This window comes from Aricia agestis, chromosome 19 (genome assembly GCF_905147365.1).
Source record: "Aricia agestis chromosome 19, ilAriAges1.1, whole genome shotgun sequence".
NCBI lineage: Eukaryota > Metazoa > Arthropoda > Insecta > Lepidoptera > Lycaenidae > Aricia > Aricia agestis.
The window spans coordinates 11,466,140-11,487,348 of NC_056424.1; the positions used below are offsets into that span (position 1 = coordinate 11,466,140).

A 21,209-nucleotide genomic window follows, 5' to 3' on the forward strand; every position below is an offset into this window, starting at 1 on the left:
TGATTGAGGAAGGCTATAGGCTATATTTTATTACGCTAAGACTAATAGTAGCGTAAAAATCGGGGGAAATTATATGAAAGGGCTTATTTGAACGCGCTAATCTCAGGAACTATTGGTCCGATTTGAAAAAATATTTTAGTGTTAGATAGCCTATTTATTAAGAAAGGCTATAGGCTATATTTTAGCTCGCTAAGACTAATAGGAGCTAAGAAATAGAGGAAAATGTGGAAAAAACGTGGGAAATTATATGAAAGGGCTTATTTGAACGCGCTAATCTCAGGAACTACTGGTCCGATTTGAAAAATTCTTTCAGTGTTAGATAGCCCATTTATTGAGGAAGGCTATATTTTATCACGCTAAGACTAATAGGACCAAATAAATAGAGGAAAATGTGGAAAAAACGGAGGGAAATTATTTGAAATTGTTTATTATCTTAAGAACTACTGGAGAAATTTTTATGTTATTTGACAAACATGAAGAATAGACCACGTGAAGGGACAGAGGTTATTTTTTGCGGAAAAATGTACGGTTGCGTGAAATTCCTAAATTACGCGAGCAAAGCCACGCGGAACATCTATATATAATAAAATCGTAGGAAAGTCAATTCTGTATATTGAATATTTTTGTACCATAAATAATACTTGGGATGTGATCTACTATGCTAACGCGGACGAAGTCGCGGGCAACAGCTAGTATAAATAATAAATGTTTTGTTTAATAGGTTATGAGGTAGAATTAGAATACGAGGACATTTGGTCAGACAATAATATCGAGTATGCGGAAGGATGTGAAAGCGCATGTTCTATCAGCACAGTCGACTCTACAAAAAACTCCACCAAACCAAAAGGTAGGAAAAATCCTGCAAAATTTTCTGAAGATGAAAGTGATCCGTTGTCTTTGGATGCGGATCCTAATTATGTCCAAAGCACAACAGAGAACAAGAAGAAGACAGTTAAAAAGCAGAATGATGTGACCAAGAAAAAATCCAAGCCCAAAAATGTAAATGACCCAGAATCTAAAAAATTAAGTGAAAGTGACCAAGAGAAAGAGTTACTAAAGAAACAAAAAAGAAAAGAAAGAAGGGATCGTAAAAAGAGAGAAAAAATGGAAATGCTATTAAAACAAGAATTACTAATAGGAAGGGATGATAATACATCTAATCCTACTGGTACCAATATTGTAAGTGCTGGAGTAGAACCAGTAAAAGAAAGACGAAAACAAAAGACTACTGGAAGAACTCAGCATGTATCTGCTACTGACAGTGATTACGACAGCCAAGGAAAATCTTCCATGGCATCTATTAATTCCGAAGGAAACGATAATACTGATGTCTTATTTGGTGGCTTATTCTCAATGGGCGATGTTGGGTCGCTTGAAAAGACTACGTCTAACAATGTAAATTCCACACATGACACAAATAGTCATCGTAGTATAATAATGAAACAAACCGATACACAAGATTACGTGAAAGATAAATTAAAAAACCTTCTTCAATTTAGACAACAAAGCAATCAAGTAGAAAAAGCACATAGTGCATCAAAAATTAATATTGTTTGGCGAGAAGGCGTCCAGTCGCAAATTCAAGATGCCTCACCAAGAAGTATCATTTGCAAGACCGCTGAGCCTGAAAATTTGGGCAACAACTTGAAACGTTCGGAAAAAAATATTGGTATGGATGCTTCTAAAAGAAATGTACCTGCTAATAATGCTCCTAAAAAGACTCACGTTGCTCCTAGTCGAAAAAAAAATCAAGCACGAGCCCAGGCAGCTAAACCTGGTTTACTTATCTCTGATCCACATCAATTACAATTTCAAGAATTTTTAAAGCGTCATAACATTCCAATCACAAACAATGCAAATAAACAACACCCACCAACCACTTCTAAAGAACCACAATCTCAACTTGCGCAAAGAAATCCAGTGTTAACAGGTTTGATTCAACAAATGCCAGAACTACATCAACATGTGAATTCAGTAAAAGATATAAATAAAGCGCCAAGTAACTGTTTAGTTAATTCAGAAGTGCAAAAATTGCAACAGCAGAATTTATCAATGTTCGAGAATAAGAAAAACCTACCTCAAAAATGTGGAGTGGATAATGCACCGAATACTTTTTCTCGTTTAAGTTATATGCATAAAAACAAACAAGCAGATATTAAATACAAACAATTAAATGAACAAATGAAAACACCTATATCCAAAATTATTGATAATGATTCCTTAGTGAAAATTAAAAATTTGCAAGCTAAAGGTGAAATATGTATATCTAAAGCCCTCAAACGAAATACCATAGCCATAAGCAGAGAAAATCCCCCTCCATTGATTAAACAAGGAGAACGTATTCCTAATCCGCTAACTACAGCAGCTGTACAGCCTAAAGATTTGAGATTGAATATAGTAAACGTTTCAAAGGCTACGAAAGAAATTTTTGAAAATAAAGTTATAATCAAAAAGCAACAAAAGGCGACGACACCTGTTGATCTACAATGTCTTATCCATGAGAGAAATTTAGACGTTGGTAGTAATTGGAAAAGTCAGTATCCTAACACAGTTATTGAAAAGTCTACTGATAAAGCACCAATTAATGTAGGTAATATATCAAATGAAGTCAAAGTAGTGGTGCTTGGAGTTGAAAGTGACGAGCCTATAAACAAGATAGCACATGAAAATAAGACAAAAGTTGTTGTATCACACTCAGCTCAATACAACAACAAAGATGACATTAAAGTGACACCAAATATAGGAGCTCAATTGGAAAACTCTGAAGATTGGAAGTATGTGATGAATAAACTGATATCTCTAAAGTCGGAGAAGAAAGGCGTAGATGCTCTTGAAATGGCACTGAACAGAAATTCAAGTATCAAAGGAAATGCAGAAATCTTTCGTCACTTGCCTAAGAATACTGCCAATTCCAAAAGTATTAATTATCAAGAACACAACAAAATGTCTTCTAACCAGAAAGGGCGGACAAGTGTTGTTGATACAAAACCAAACTTAATAAAAAATGCAATCGTAATAAAGACCGATCAGCCTAATATAAAAAAAGTTGTAAAAAAGAGTATACCGAAGCATATTGATCCAACAAAATCATTGACCAATACTAATACGTTAAAAACTAACAACGTAATAATGCCATCTATGCCTAATTCTGACTATGACCAGCTTGATGATTTAATAGACGACGAATTAAGACAAGAAATAGAGGAAAGTTCTCCATTGACCTCAGAAGTAGACATTGTGTATGGACCAGCCCGTGTAAGAACAGCAACGTCCGACAAGGAGAAATTAGCTGAAAATAAAAGTAGTCAAGAAATAAAGTCAGTACACTCAAGCTTTGCAAATTATAATATGGAACAATCTACAAGACAATCTTCTATAGAAAGCGTATCAAATCCTGCAACTAGGACATGTTCAGTGATAAAAGAAAACTCACATGGTCCAAGTGTAAAGCCAAAATTACATATTATTTCGGATCAAATTCTACCTCCTTATACAAAATCTTCTGGCTCTAAAACAGAGAAATATAGTACTGAAAGTAATGAAAGTCGGTCGTCAGTTGTCGCCATGCGGCCATTATCAAATTCACAAAAAGTGTCATGTGGTGTACCCAATAACAATATAAGTGTTATTACGAGTCCAATAAATATAGTACATCCTGCTAATGTTATTTTAAGGAATGTATCTAATACAAACCATGTTCAAAATCTTATGCTTATAACTCCGACAAACATCATACCCGCTTCTACTCTTCGGGCTCCAATAGTTGAACAACCGAAGGTTTTAAATGTAACTAATCAAACGGCTTATGTATTGAATACATCATTATTTAGTTCACCTGAAACCGTGCAGGTTGGTAGTCCTAGTATGGATAGTGTACGTACTGATTTGCCGAAACCGAACCACCAACAATGTCGCAGTGACTTGTTAAAATCTAACGGTTCTAAAAAACATGAGCATGCAAATGCAATAACAGAAGTAATAAGACAATCAAATTTAGAGAGTCATGCAAATATAGGCACAAACAGGCTAAAAGGTGAGGAATTAATTAAATCTCACTCGATTAATCAGACTGTTGCGCAACATAGTGACGAGAGATTGAAAATTAATTTAAAAGAAGGACATGCTCTTCTGATCAGCACGAATCGGATAAAAGACAGTAATATAAGCAACATGAATCTTCCCTTTTTTGAAAACCAATTTCAACATCCCGACGAAACATCAAACATCAAAAATCATTCTAATACAGAAAAAAAGAGTTATTTAAAGAGCGAATTACATCAAAATTTAGCGGATCTACCTAATATTGTGAGCGATCAAATAATGTATAAAGAATCAAAATGTGAAGATATTTCTAGTAATTGTGTTAAAAGAGTTGAAATTCAAAGTAATGTTATTGAATTTAATACGAAGATTTATAATAAACAAAAAGTGAGGAGCCCATCCATTTTAAGCGAAAACTATGATCAAATTATGGATACAGAATTTAGTACAGACATGAAAGATGAAGTTGCCAAAACGGGAACGCTTGAATATAAAAATACTAAAGAGGCAAGTCCGTCTATTTTGAATGATAGTTTTGACAGAATTGTGAATACCGAGCTTACTACAGACACGAAAGGTGAACTTGCCAAAACAGAAATAGATGAAAATAAAAAGATCGCGAAAATAAAAAGTCCGTCTATTCTAAGCAATAGTTGTAACCAAATTAAGAATACAGAATTTACTACAGACATGGCAGATGAAATATACAAAACGGAAACAAATAACAGTGAAAAAGAGAAAGGCAAAAGTCTGTTTCTTTTAAGCGATAGTTGTAAACAAATTATGGATCAAAATTTTATTACAACCGTGAAAAATAAATCTGACATACCAAAAAAGGACGATGAAAACAGTACTGACCTCAGACAATCTTATAATGAAAATGACTTGAAGGATTGTTTCGAAAAGTCATTAGATATAGATATCAGTAGTAAACACGACAAGCAAACGAAGCTTAAAAAGGTTATCTGTGATCCAAAGGTGGTCAACATTTTAAATGAAGCTACTGAATCAGATCTTAATGTGGTAACCAATAAAACTTTAGAAATCGAAAATTATTTAGTCACTGAAATGCCAAAATCTTATGGTCCCGATTTACCTCAGGATATTCACGAACCTATTATGACTTTAGCAGTATATATACCACAGAAAAAAACAGTTGATTTGTCAACTATCGATAATATGTCTACCAAATTTTGCAAGAGAAAAGATCTGTCTCGAGTTCAAGAATATGAGCTAAGTAAGGCCAGCGAGATAGTAGAAAACAAGAAAAGCTTAAACAATAAACATCCTCAAGATCATAAAAGTCGCTCTGATATAGAAAGGCTACGGAGAAAACGGCTATCCATTATACACAGAGAAATTAACCATTACATTCCATCTGAGCCCATAGCTCTTATGTATGCTCCAATTCAAATTGAAAAAAGAACTAATAATGATGAGATAACACAACCTAAAACTTCTAGTCAAAATAATCTGATTGATAAAAAAGAAGAAAGACTGAAATTGGATAATGAAAGTAATGCAAAAGTAAGTGTTACAAACTCTGAAGTAGTGCAGCTAAACAGCGAATGCTGTATAAAGAAAAGTGATAATATACCTACTAGACGCTTGCGCTCTTCTCATTTATTTCGAACTAAAGAATGTACAACACTGGACGATTCAAACAATAGTCTTCCTGATTCAGAACTACAAACTAATTCCAATAACGTAAGTGAGGCAAAGAAAACTGCATCAAAACGGATCTCGGAAAGTAGCTTATCGTCGGATAGCTTTGTCACGAGAGAAAAGAACAATGAATTACTCGATAATACGCACAATATCGATGCCAATAAAAAACTAAAAGAAAATACAGACAGATTAGAGCACGTTACTGCTAATTCAAAATCTGTAAATTGTGCAGCAGACACAATAGACTTAACAGACACCGAGCCAATTAAAGAATTAAATTTAAAAAATGTATCGGTTTGTGGCTTATTGAATAGTGGACCTGTGACGACTTCAATTCCAAAAATTCGCCAACAAGTGCATAAGCCTTCCAAGGATATCCGCAAAACAAGTTTAAGAAAAGAGGTTACAGTAACTGATATTAAGGAATTGCCGTCGCCTACTGGCGATGTTATGAAAAAAATATTAAGAATTAAACTATCGAACGGAAATGTTTTCCGTGCAACAGTTTCTGGCAATTTAAAAGTGGATATAAAAACAATTCTATCAGAACCATCAATAAAGTCAATATTAAGTACAAATATTCTTAACAGTAGAAGTTGTACTGTGAATGTAAAACATTTTATAGATTCTAATAATGTTCCTAATAAGAATATACTTATCTCTAGAGTCGTCAAAAAATCTAATCATAACAGTACAGAAATAATAGAGTTAAGTGATGATGAAGATGAAAATATTTATTATTTTAAAACTGAATTTGGAACATATAAGACAAAGTCAGTAGATTCAAAGGCTTATGAAAAACACCAAAATAAATTCTTGGATAAATGTACTGTAAAATTACCAAAGATTGATAAGAACATGACATTATATGGCTTGACCGCACAAAACATTGTATTACAAAACGAGGATGTTAGTATAAGCAAAATTAGTGACGTGACGAACTCTTGTGAAAATAGTAACTATAAAATAATAGATTCTTCCGAAAAAACGAATATCACGGAGAAAAATGAAATAAATTCTGAAACACCCTCCTTAAAAACTGAAAATATATTGGCTAACCTGAAAGACCTGCAATCAACACTTTTGAAATCACAAATAGTACAATTGCATAACGATTGCTGTGTTAATTTAGCCAGATGTGATCAAGAAATGAAATTAAGAGATTGTGGCTTTAATTCTGCTAACCCATTTGACGAGCCAAAAGGATCAGGAGATACTCTATTAAGTGAAGAAAATGTACCTGATAAAACGAGTAATTCGTTCTCCTTATCATCGGATACACAAATAAAAGATGAAAAATATGGTGATATTCTACGAAGTTTTGACCTCATCCCTTGCAATTCTGATTGGATATCAGGCACAAAACCAACAATTCACAGTTTCGAACTATTGCAACAGAAATATTTAAAATCGATGTATGATGTTCAAACTGAATGTTATAATCTAAAAAAATCTAGTAGTAGTGATACGTTGTCCAATTTGTCAGATACAGACTGCAATGACAAAAGTGCATTGAGACCAGATTCGCCGTCCATTATTGCCGATTTTGAGTCTAAAGCAAGACATAATAGTTATACATTTGTCCAAAGCTTTTGCAATTCTGATTGGATGTTATATACAAAAGCTACAATTCACAGTTTGGAAGTAAGGCACCAGCAATATATAAAAGCAGAACCTATTTTACAAGTGAATTCTGATATCAATTTAGATAGTTCTACGGATTGTGACAGTGATTTAGAACTTGATGGTGTAAGACAAGAAATTGAAGAACTCAAAATTTCATTTCAAGTACCTTCCCTATTTAATCTTGTGTACACGTTAATTACAAGTAATGTCGATGTATTAGAAAGGTACTTAACTCAAAAAGATAAAAATTGCCATATCTTTAACAGCCCAACACATACCTTGAAAAGAAAGCTTAATACGTCCGATACAAGAAATAATAGTAAAATATTCAAGAATGATTCAAACGTTTTTGAGAAACAAGTCAGCCGTAAAAGTAAACATACATCAATAATACTAGATCACCCAACATTTGTCGATGAAGCTGCGACCCAGCATTATGTCCTTGAAGCCACGGCAAGAAATGGAAATGTGAAGGATATTAGCGCAGATCATGCTGAAAGTGTTGATAAAGTATCATCGTTCCCCAAGATTTTATGGCATGGAGACTCTAGCAATAACGATAATAATGATACCTGCGAAAAAAATAATAGTATTTCAGAAGTACGAGTTACTAAAGAAAATAGGCAAATGCATAATAATACTATCTTAGAAGAAACGCAAACATATCCAATCAAGAGTAATTGTAATAAGATTCAACTCATACTTAATGATCAAGAAAAGAAAAATTCTATGAAAAATCTAGAAAAGAAAGTAACACCAATACAAGAGTTTGAAAAAATAATAATATTAGATAATAAAATAAATGTTTCAAACGACAGGTTCAATGAAGCACATAGCAATAATATTATGTCTGTCTTTAAGGCTCCATGTGCCACAGAACTTAGTAAGGATGATAGCAGCTATAAATGCGAAGAAAATGAAAGCAATCTAGAGGCACTAGTTAACAAAAAAGAAAATGTTACAATCATTCAGACCTCTATAAACTCGCAAACATTAAAAATTAAAAATAACAGTAATACCAAATTTGAATGCAATGATCAAGAATCTAATAGTGCTATTAAATATATTGAAAGTAATAAAAGTTCAAAAGATTGCATAACAAATTCAGTGAATATGTTCGAAAGTAACTCAAACGTTGCTGACAATGCTGATGAGAATGAGGACATAAATAAAGACATCAATATTAATAACGCAGTTGATGATCAAATACGCGCTGCAGAAGTAGATTTTGAAATTGAAAAAAATGAAAGTAATGAACATACCGATCCAAAAGTTTTTGAAATCCCCAATCAAGGTATGTCCAATTCCATGCTGTTAATGGATAGTAAAAAGGACGACGAAATAAAGTTACAATATAATCAAGATATTTTACAAGAAGTTGTGACAAATGCTAATGTTAATAACGCAGTTCATCGAATATGCGCTACAGAAGTAGATTTTGAAATTAAAAAAAATGAAAGTAAAGAACATACCTATCCAAAAGTTTTTGAAATCCTCAATCAAGGTATGTTAAATTCCATGCCATTAATTGACAGCAAAAAGGACGACGAAATAAAGTTAGAAAATAATCAATATATTTTACATGAAGTTGTGACAAATGCTAATGCTTTTTCAGAGAAATTAGTACAGGGAAGTGAAAATAACGAAAAAAATGTCGACAATGGAAGCACTAATGACACCATCATTAATGAAACTTCTGAAAATGAAGATGCTTCCGTAGGAAATAATACTATTAAACTCGAAGATGAAGAGAACTTATTTTGTGCTACAGAAGATACGTTAAACTATAAAAAACAAAAAATTTCAGAAAAATCATTAGTTACCACCGACGTAGAACTTTCTTCTAAAAAACTACCAAAGTCCAGTAAATGTGAGAATGTTACTACTTTTGAAACCACACTAGCGTGTCCTACAAAGGGTAATACTACTAAAATAGATACAAATATTGGTCAAATAGACCTGTCTAAAGCTCCAGAGGATGATAATATATTAAATGAAGACCAAAGTCAACTTAAATCATTAGAAATTAATAATTTCGAAGTAAATATAATAGAAGATGTGCAAGAGTGTAAAACATCTATTCAGGATCTTAGTCCAAACAAGTCAAATGAAGTTGTTAACGGTAATGTAAGATTGAATTCTACTGAGCTCTCCGTGACTCCATCCTTTTCTCTTGAATGTGAGCAAAATAATCAAGAAAATCAATTACAAACAATCAATAAAGACGAAAGTACATCGAGCATTTCTGAAAATGTTGTTGAAAAGAATAAGAGACAAAAAAATGAAAATGACAGTGTTACACTAATTTACAAGGGAAATTCAAATGTTGTACTAAAAGGTTCCCCATATGTAGACCCTGTCGTTGGAACATGCTACATTTTTCCATTATCAAGTAGTAGCTGCAATAGAAGAGAATTAACTAGTCTTAACGCTAACCAAACCGTTAATATGATTAAGGCGTTAAAAAAGAAATCGATTAATGAAATTGATGATACAATAGACCAATCCAACTTTTCTTTAATTATACCCAAAATGACTTATTCAAGACCCAATAATGCCAATATACGACAATTGAAGCGTAAAAGTGATACGAAAAATGATTGTAAACTTCAAAAGAAGTACAGGAAAGGCAAAAATATTGACACATGTAAGCAGACATCTCAAATTTACGCTAAGATAGCATATACCAGTGAATATAAGCGATTGTTAGAGTACTATACCACTATAAAATTTTCTTACTCTAGACCTTTTCATAAAAATTCTATAGATCCTGGAAGATTGTTACAAAATTGGCCAATTCAAGATCGTAATTGTGATAATGATTCAACTGTACCGCCGCTTGAAGAGTGTGAGAAATTAATATTTCATGATATTAATAAAGAAAATAAAGCATACTTTGATCCTTTACAACAAACGTTAGCAGAAGAAATAGCTATGGAATACAATAATGAAAAGGAATGTCCCCAGTTTGATCAGACTGAAGATTCTAATTTTAATATGGGTTTTGGTGAGGGGTCCGACAGAGTCATACAAAATTTGGCAAATGGAATATTTTATACCTCAAAATTTTCGGCTGCGACTCTGTCGGACGTAAAACTACCTCAGCCGTATTTTACGACCAGAGATAAAATACAAAATGTACCTCAAATTATTAAAAAGACGAATGACGAGGAATTGGCTATCATGAAGCGATGTATTTCATTTATACAGCTACGCGATAAAGTAAAAGATTTCTTTAAGAGAAGCGCATGCGAGTTACATTGCAATTGGAACGTGGCAAATAGATCCAGTAAAAAATTTCTATATGAGTTAACCAGCCCACAGTTCCTTGATCCACCGACCCACGAAATGGTAGTAAATGTAGTTCAAGTTGGACAGTTGCCTGTAAGTGCTTCTGCACAAAATCCAGTTACCTGTGATCCCAGAGTGACACATGTTTCCAATGCAAGTCCTCCCCAATGCTCTGCAGAAAATAGTCCAGACAGCGATCAAAATACTAGTAAGACTGAATATACTGAACTTACTACTGCGGATCTTAGTTTACCATTGGTGCAGGAATACCAACACAGCAGTCAAGTAATTATGAGTTCTCAAAGTCAGTTAAGTGTCCCTGAAGCTTCAAAAGTATCAATTGATGCTAATTGCGAAAACAAAGTTGAGGCCGAGAACGACAATACAGAAGAAAGTAACAATTTCTTACCTGACCATAAGAGTGTATCTAATATATCATACGCTTATAACCCCGAAAATGACTCCTTCAAATCCGGAAATAATTCCTATAGGTCTGTAAATGAGTCATATAAGTCTGATAATGATTCTTACAAATCGGATAGTTATCATAAACCAGAATTTTTTTTATGTAAACCTGACAACAACGCTTTACTATCAGAAAATTCAAGAACATTAGATGCCGAATCACAAAATGCGATATTCGATTCTTTATTGAAGGAGGATAATAATGATTATGTATCCACACCAAAAACCACAAATGGGACATCAGAAAAAACCGATCAAATTGCTCATGCCATGAATGCAGCTGGTATAACTACAGGCTCAGATTCAATAAATAATAATAGTAGAGCACACGCTCTTGTTAACATTTTATCACAGAAAATACGTCAAAATACTGGTAACGCAACCCAAACTTCAGTTAACAGTTATACTAAAGGTTCGCCGATAAATGCTATGGCATTGCAGCAAGCATTAGCTCAAATATTACCGCCGCCCCTTAATCAAACTAATTCTTCAGATAACCAAAGCACGTCTTTAACGCCACAGGTCTTGCATATTGTCCAAGGAAAAAATACATCGGGGAATCAAATAACGATAGTAGATAATCAACCAAATTCAGTTATAAACAATTCAAATAACACACCTGTTTTACATATCGTACAAAATAAGAGCTCAATTGGTGGTTCTTCGTCCAACTCAAATAGCGCTACGCAAAATAATAATTCATTTAGCGGCCTTTCCTTAGTTGATGCTGGAATTCAACAAGGTGGTAATCAACTTTTGCATATAGTTAATACTGGTGGTCAAAAGAATAATACATCAGGGCAGTTGCTCAAAAGAGTTAATCTCTTAACTAATCTAACGAACGTACAAGGTAACAATGAACAGAAAATGGTACAGTTTGTTTGCAAGTCAGCAGATGGAAAGTCCATTCAGTTAAATGCACCGCACCAAAGAAGTATGGTTCTTCGATTGCAGCCAATAGAACCGACAAATGTATCTAATGCGGCCAAACCTGAAGGTCAAGATAATATAAATCAGAGCCCAAATTTTGTTCCTTCCAAAGAAAACAACAACACACAACAGGAAATTAAGTCACGTTCTGTTTACGAAGAAAATTATGCGAAGTTTATTCAAAATTCCTCGCCGAAATCCACCATGCCTGAAAAATCGACCAGCTTACCAAAATTTAATCAAGCATTTGGTAAGCAAGTTTTTCAAGATAACAATCAGAAAAGTAATGAAATGCAATCTAATAGTAGTTCACATGTGGCAAGTACGAATAGTTCTACTGAAAATGTTGAATGCTCATCGAACGACAACGCCATAAACTTGGAACACATAAATCAAATAAATAGCCCACCATTGTTGTTGCGAAAATCTCCACCCCAGACTTCTCAATCTCAGCAAGGTCAGAGTAACCTAGTCCAACAAATAAAACAAACAATAGCTCCTGTAAACATACAGACAATGCACGGCGGTGTTATATATACCCGTCAAATACCAGTTAACATCGGTGGGGGACAGACGATAAACCTAATAACTGTTCCGAGCACTGAACTCATGGACGAATCAGGACAAAAGCATCAAGGCGAAGTCAAATTTGTCAATCAAAATGAAATAGAACAATCAATTATAAAAATTGTTCCCCAAAGTCAAAATAGTTCTACCTCGGAAAGCGCTTCCGAAGACAACAACGCGCTAAATGCATCAAACGATGCACCACATACTAGCTCTGCCACACATACGCAGCCGGTTCTGACGCAAATGCGTATCAAGCTGCCCATGCTTAGCAAAACTCCCCAAATGGTTTCAGGCGCACGTTTAGTGAGACCATCATTTTTCCAAATACAACGGAATGTTATAGGCGGTGCGAATCAACCGGTATACCAACAACTAGTTCTGACTGCTGCACCATCCTTGGGACAACAGTCCGTTAGACCGCCTCAGGCACAACCGGTAAGAGTCAAGACTACTACGGAAAATCAAACTTCGTCCGAATCACAGATGAGCTCGTCTACACTAGAACAATTGAGAGAATTTGATATGGTTTTAGAGCAAGTCAAAGAGAGAAGTACTGTACAACCTAATTCGAACACGAATAGTTCGTATACCAAAATGCAGTCTCCAACAGAAACCACCGAAAGTAACACTCCAGCTAGTGTCGTAACAACGGAACCGACGCAGCAAGTACTCTACTCGATCGGTAATAACAATTCATTAAACGTGGCCTACGTAAATAGAAAACCGGCTGCTACGACACCGACAACCTCAACTTTTGCACGATCACCAGATTCATCGGGGGTAGCAGATTCGCCTACGTCCTCCACCCATGTTCAAATACCAGCACAGAGTTCGAGCAACGAGACTTCGAGCGACACTTCACCCCAGCAGAGTCACCCGAAGCCAAAATCGAGTTCAAAATCTAAATCGAGACCGAAGACGAGCACCAATCCGACAACTTCGATGAAAATAAATACAGTTCCGCCGAAAACGTCCACACAGAAACCTCTGGAGGACGAACAAACGACTCAAAGAATATTATACATACTCGCCGAATATAAGGAGCAAGTGGAAAATTCTCCCGACAAAGATAAGCCAGCACCGCGAAGAAGGTCGAATCCACCGTCTAATCCGGGTTCGTCGAAACGGAAGAAGAGTTCCAGCGGATCACGTCGACCGGGCGGGCGGGACATGAGCCCCATTCACGGAGAGGACACCTGTCGAACGATGGGCTCGGAGGACAGCAGCTGCGGCACGTCACAGGGGGACTGCACAGAGAACTGTCTCGAGTCACACTCGCCTCAGGACAGCCCGAGGAAAGTGGTCAGAAAACTCACGTTCGAAAACGAAACTTCAAACGCGACATCGAGGCAGCAGCCGGCTCGGAACGTCATCGTGGCCGACGGTCAGACGATAACCGTCGCGAGGGGGACCGCCGGAAAACCCGCGACGGCGGTTTTGATGCCGGCGAATTATATCCTGCCGGTGTCGATGGTGAAGGGGGGTCAACAGATAGCTATAGTCACCAATCGGGGGCCTAAGATCCTTACCGTCGGCGGTGAGGGGGGCGGAAACGCGCTTCTCCTGCAGCGCCTCATAGGCCCGGCGGGTTTGAAGCCTGTCCTCGCTCGTCCCGGGGTCCGCCACGTCCGTTTGCCGACCGCGGCCCTCCACAACCTCCAAGCCTTCAACATTGCGACGGCGACGAGCGTTCAGCCGCCTGACAGCACGGCGTCGCCCGCGCCGGCGCCCACCCCGCCGGACCTGGTGGAGACCCGCGCCACCGGCTCGCCCTGGCCCGACCGAGACCCGCAGGACGTCAAGCCGGAGCGAAGCTCCAGTCCGGAGGGCTCGGAGCCGTGGAACCTGCCCTCGTCGGCCGATCCTCACGACTACTCCTACGAGGAAACCGTCCGCGCAGAAAATCTGGACCGCACTGTGCTGGTGAGTGATCATTTCTTTTTTACCACGTGTTATATAATTAATATTATGGTGTAAAAAGGTGCACAATTTATTTTCAAGTGATACAAATTATACTTTTAATTATATCAATGTAAAAAGACTGCTGAAATAATTATTCCAACGATCCCTTTTTACATCGTACCCCACACATGCTTAATTGTTGTTTCAAATCGGTTAAAGACACGTTAGCTACTAGTTTCTTTGTGACACACATTTTGGTACTTCAGGACGCGATCCCAGATCGGTACAGTCCAGATTTGGAGGCGCAAAGGATTTTTGATAAGATGTTCGACGTAGACACGAAAAAGTCGTACATAGATTCTCAAGACGATTCACCGCGATGCGGTTACGATATTGAGACGTCAGATTGCGACGATAAGGGTTACCAGCAGGTGAACGTATCGTAGAACTGACGCCCAACTAGACGCCTCTTGTAGACCTGCACGCCTTGGTTTCTTTTGTCCGCTTTTCTTGAGTTGAATGTTTGTTTGTCCTAACTGTACAAAAACGACCTTACATACACATGGTTACATTATTAAAAATCGGCCCTATTACAATATCTTCAGTTGGGAAGTAACACTGTTATAAGCAAGTTATGATTTTTGCAGTATGGTAGCATTATATACTTGCTATCTTAATTTAATCTCTTTGGTAAGGATAAAATGTGTAACCAACTTTGTAAATGCTACTTAAATACTGCTAAATACTATACTAATAAAATATTCTTGTTCTATTTAACTCTTCTCTATAGTGCGTGTAGCTTGTCGTTGATTAGGACATCAAACATGACACCAAGAAAAATTCGTTGTCTATATTAAAAGTCTCGCCTCGATTCATCCAACTTTAAAACATTACCCAACCATTAAAATTTATTATCAGTTAGAAATGACTTCATGCTTTTTTTCTTCATACTTAGAACAGGGTCACGATGAATTTCTAGACTATTTTAAAGTTGATTCGGGTTACTTTTCTCAGATTCGTTGTGAAGTATAAGTAACGTGAATTTCAGCTTGCACATTTGCAAGACGCGACATAGAGTCATGACATAATATTATAGCTATCTCGGTCCTTCTCGTCAAAATATGTGAATAAAGGAATTTAGCTATGTCGCGTCTACCGGCAATTGTGTAAAGGTATCGTTCCGATCAACGCGGCAAGACGCGACCGACATAAATTCAAATAAAATGTCACTTTAACCTAGGCTATAGGTAAGGGGCGGCAGAGGTCGCTAGACTAGAATGTTGTTAGAAAATAAAACTTAAAGCCTTTATCATTGGTGACATTTAATTTGATTTTTTGTCGGTCGCGGTCGCTTGTGGCAAGGATCTGAAAGTCATCTTAAGGAGGAAAAAGTGACCTGTTTTATTAATAAATGTTGTTTTTGAATCGTGCATGACAATAAAATCGGATATCCCCAACGTAAGTCCTGCATTATGCATGAAAACCGTCACGTTTCAAACCAAAAACACATGACTGTGCCCTAAAATAAACGTTAAAAACCATTAAATAGGGTTTGCTTTATGTCATAATTTGCGAAAATAAATCATTAGCTTTAAAATTTTCTAGATAAATCGATGTATGTGATAGATTCTTTGATCGTTTCTTCTGCAATATTAGCATAGTTCAAGTATACTTCCCTTTATTTGATAAATGTAATTATTTTCGTATTATTTTCGGTGTAAAGGAAATGCTTTGAAAATATAAAACACATATTAAGTTAACAGTATGGATCTTTTTATTGGTAACGGTCTTATAATGTTAGTATTTAAAATTTTCTCAGAATTTTTACCTATATTTTAGTTTAAACTGCATCATTTTTCAAAGCATCTCATTTACTTTTGCTACATAAGTAAGTCCCTTGTATTTAATTTGTGGTGTGTTGTAGGTTGTGCAGAAGAGAGACCAACGCCAGCACAGACTGGCTCACGTGTCGGCTGCAGCTCTGAGACACAAATACGCTATACTGGAACACGAGCTACGATTACAGGTAGATATTATGTACTAATAAATGCTTAGGGTGGGTTGCACCAACTTACTTTAACTATAACTGTAACTTTAACTACAATGCAAAATGTCAAATCTTTGGTTAAAGCTAAAAATGGACGCCATCAAGACGCCATCAAGACGCCATATTTAACCATAACCATAGAGCTCGACAAGGCTTTAAATGCACGTGGCGAAAAAAGGAACTAACGCTCTCATCATACAAAAACGCCATTTTTGACAGTTCTCCTTTACCAGCAGTGCCCCCACCCACGTTCTTCTAAAGCCTTGTCGGACCAGCAACGTCTTCTGTCAAATTCTGTGGTCAAAGTTAAGGCTAAAGTTAAATTAGCCTTAACTATAACCATAACTTTGACCATAACTTTAACTTTAACCACGCCTCTGGTGCAACCCAACTTTAGTAAGTCTGTCCATTAACTTATTATCTAATACCTCTTCACGCTAAATCCGCTGAATCAATTTTGAAGAAAATAGTGTTGCAGATACTTTTGTTATTAATTGTCAGTTGTCACTCGTCACGCGTATCTCCATCGGCTATCCTTATAATCTTTACGATAAGCGCCATCTAGTTGACGCTTTGTGAACCATAATGCAACGTGGAACTGCTTTTGTAATAACTGGTAATAATAAGGAATAAGGCTGAACCCACATTAGGCGTGCGCGTTCCTCGGGCGTATGAGCGACGCGAACGCCACACGCGGTGTTCTTTCGCTTACATGTCCCAACTCGAAAGGAACGTGCACGCCTAAAGGCGCGGATCCACCGCGGCGCACGGATTTATTTGTTTGACTACGTGGGTGAACGTTTGCACTGCAGCACACGCTATACTAGCACGTTACTCACGACTATGTACACTATTGTTGTTACGTAGTTTACATCCTCTTAGCTTCCGTGTATCCCGTGTACAACACGCGTATTGTTGCCAGCGTTGAGCTACGTGTGCACCATATTCGAGCTAGCCACGTGAGTCAATTCGTGCGTAGCGTGTCCGTGGGTTGCAGTGGACACAGTCACCTATATTTTCTTGCAAAGCGAAGCTTGACGCACGTGCGTAGTCTCTCCGTGCGCTGCGGTGGATCCGCGCCTTAATGTAGGGAACGCCTAATTTGCAATTGAAATGTACGACATTTTGCATTAAGTATTTTTTTATACATTATATTGTTGTTGTGTTTACAGAAGTCTCTCTCGGAGGAGTGCGAGGATCTGGGCGTGGACTCGCCGTCGGCAGCCGAGCTGTTCCCCGAAGCAGAACTGCTGTTCGCGTCGTCGCCGGCGCACGAGAGCTCGCATCACGGACATACACGTGAGTTTTATGTCCTGTTGGTGGGTTTTGACTCTTATTGCCATGGAATAAGGTTGGAAATTCATATATTGGATCTGCTGGCGACTATACAATAAAATAATAATAAAAACTAATTTTGAATAAAAATGGTACCAAAATTATTACCACGTTAAAATTTTGCCGACTCTGTGGCTCAGTGGTTGAGCGCGTGGTCAGCGCTCAAGCCGGGAGTTCGAATCCCGCCGACGGAACAAAAAGTTTTCAATGTTCCTGGGTGATGGATGTGTATAAAATGATAAAATGTGTATCATATTATTATAATAAAAATCTTGAATATATTATGTATAGTATAAAAGTATTAAATATATTTCCGTTGTCTGTAACACAAGTCCTTCGGGTACTTAGCACCAAATATTCACCATTACAAATTCGCCGATTGGATTTGACCTTCATGTAAAGTTGAACATGTTATGTTCTCTGAGGCTGCGTTTCATCGCTGTTTGCTCCTTGGTGCTTATAAATTAAACTACACACACTTTTAAACATTATATCTCGATAATTCCAGCTCAACCCGGCATAAGTCAGACGATACCCCAGCCGGACATAGACGACCAGATAGCCACAGACCAGCTGCTGAACAGAAGTCTGCAGGACGAGCAGCTGGACGTGACCCTGGGCCTGGACGAGGGGATAGTGACGGTCAGCGAGGACGGCATGCAGGCCACCATCACGCTGGACCAGGAGGAGTTCGCCAGATCACACCCCAACACTACCTTCCATAGTGAACCCACTGAGGAGGAGAATGTATGTCTATAATATTTACATTTATGTGATAGCTGTCTTTGTGTGTGACACGACTTTCCTGAGTAATCTAAGTTAGACAAATACAGCTATCAACTAGCTGCTGCTTAGATATTATTATCTCTTTTGAGTAACAGTTTTAATCAATTAACAAATATGTACACGATTTTCATCAATAAAAGAAATTGGTAATTGAATTTTGAAAAAGTATATTGTTTCAAATATAGACGAAGGAATAAGGGAAGAAGAAGATGCAATTAAATATTTATTATATTCGTAAAATGTGTATTTTTATGACGCGGTCACATTCCAGGTGCAGCCGTACACGATCTCCGGCATCAAGGGTCGTCACATCACGTCGACGATATTCCACGCCGGGCGCGCGCCCGCCACCGTGCTCATGACGGCCCCACAGACCACTGTCATCTCGCAGGCAGCAGACACCAACATCAAGTATATAGACAACGTCATCAACCCCATGCACAACGTCTGCCTCTCCTCCGTCCTCGTCAAGGACGACGGCCTCACCAAGTACGATAATATCCTGAACGACTCGCGAGAACTACACCTGTCCAATACCGCCTCCGCCATCGTGCACTCCAACGCGACCCAGGTCATCCGAAGAGTTTGCTACGACGAGGACAAGAACTCCAGGTTCCTGCTGGACGAATCAGACGCGCTAATCGCCGGTGATGACGCAAAGATGATCGCAGAAGACAGCTCGAGAGATGCAACCTTGGAGTCCATAGCCGACGACAGATCATCCCCGGAGCGCCACACGGAGCTGTTCTGGGAGTCCAACTCGGCGTCGGAGCGCTCCGACAGCAGGCGACCGCTGGACTTCAGCAGCGACAGCGACAAGTGCTGCAAGAGTCCCCTGTACGACGAGACCAATTCCACCGATAGTAGCGGCGTCGGCACCCACATGCGGTTGGATTCCGTCATCAAGGACGCCCGGGGCTTGGACCGGAGCGGCAGCGCGGACAACTCCTCAGCAGACGACACTATTCCCCCGCTGCGGACTTACCCCCCCAAGCGCATGTACCATGTTGACGGCGAGATGGAGAGGAGCGTCTCGGGTAAGACCAGAGCCGGGGAACGGTCCCCGGACGGACACGAGGTGCGTCGCCGCGCCTCCGTCCGCGGCGTCGTGAAGCGCGGCTGCCACTGCTGCAACGGCTCCCCCGCGCCTCCCAGACCGAAAAAATCTAGGCAGAAGAAACCCAGCATCGACTTTAACAATTAGACCGACTGAGAGATAGCTCCAGACTGATCTCCGTATGGCGAGGCTTTATATGTAATGCGTTGTTGAAGTTTGTTTTTGTAAATAATTACTACGGTATGTTCTTAACGATTTGTTACTAAACTACGAGTACAGTTGTTACAATTTTAAAGTTAGTTAGGTTTTTAGTTTACCTCCCTTTTTATTTTAGGACACTAGTAGTGTCGAAAGCGATTGTGTATTAAAAGAGTCGACGGAAGTAATCATCGTGATTTAACAAAGTATTTTCATTTATTTGTATCGAGAGAACGATTTTATTTTATACTTTTATGTTGTTGAATTGTGTAATATATCCAATATACATACTGTATTATTGCGTAAATGTATAAACTGTTCGATAGGTTACCTCCGTAGAGTAAGTGTTTCCACTAGCGTTAAAAAGGCTATACTCAAAATATGTGAATTTGTCTTAGCGTTAAACTTGTATCGATAACGATTTAACCCATGATTAAGCTAGACTGAAGTTAATATAGTTGTTTTCCATTATTAATTTGGAAGTCTATTTTATACAATGATTTTGTATAACGTATTATGTTGATAGTTTAGCTTCCATATAAACTGCACAAAACGTCTCAGCGACACGGCCCGAGTAATATTCGCGTGCCAAAACTCGGCAGACGCTTTCGTTTCTGTAGTGTTAGACGTAGATGATAAGTTAGTGAAATAACCCGATTTTGCTGTACATATTTTTGGTCCCCCGTCTTCGTTTAGGGGCCTCTAGTCACTAACGTATATGTCTAGATAGTGTGTAGAACGTGCAGCTCGGCCCCGCCGGCCGATTGTATATAATATATAGATATTGTAATCCATTTTCGACGGCATACGTGGGATTTGTAGCGTCCGAAACGCTCCTGTATATAGTATTAGTGAATTTAGTGAGAGGTCTCGTGTACGAGGCCCGTTGGTAGCATAAGTATAGCGTATTAGTTGACTTTGTCTGGTATTTCAAGGTTTAATCGTACGACCGTACCGCCCGACGATGGGGCTCCCATTTTTTAAATTCATTTTCTCTAAAGAACAGTTCTGCCATTTTTAAATATCAAATTTTTATATAATCCCATGTATTGTTTTGTTAGTAGGAGATAGATTATTATCGCTGTAAGACTTAAATTTTGTTATTTTATTTTAATGGGAAAAATAATTGTACATTGATCGGTAGAATTACTTTAATTTTAGCCAGATGTGGTTTTATGGTTATGTAAACATTATTTTTTAAAGTGCTGAAAAAGAAAATGATCATTAAAACTTATCTATTAAATAAATATTTGTTTTATTAATTAAACTGTATACGTTCTTACAATATAATTT

At 37.7% G+C, this 21,209-nt stretch overlaps 1 protein-coding gene across 3 annotated transcripts in view; it reads left to right on the forward strand.

Annotated features, from left to right (window-relative positions):
- The window catches only part of LOC121736603, a 32,627-nt gene extending 11,711 nt beyond the window's left edge, over window positions 1-20,916 (forward strand). Inside the window, exons 12-18 of one of the 3 annotated variants that reach the window (XM_042127908.1) lie at window positions 722-8,839; window positions 8,951-14,514; window positions 14,760-14,924; window positions 16,418-16,519; window positions 17,713-17,839; window positions 18,384-18,622; window positions 18,933-20,916. In XM_042127908.1, the coding sequence (XP_041983842.1) occupies window positions 722-8,839; window positions 8,951-14,514; window positions 14,760-14,924; window positions 16,418-16,519; window positions 17,713-17,839; window positions 18,384-18,622; window positions 18,933-19,865 (15,248 nt within the window). In that variant the 3' untranslated portion in view covers window positions 19,866-20,916. Of the gene's footprint in view, window positions 1-721; window positions 14,515-14,759; window positions 14,925-16,417; window positions 16,520-17,712; window positions 17,840-18,383; window positions 18,623-18,932 lie in introns of all 3 variants that reach the window. The other 2 variants (XM_042127906.1, XM_042127909.1) reach the window with 2 other exon arrangements.
- The last annotated feature ends 293 nt before the right edge of the window (window positions 20,917-21,209 follow it).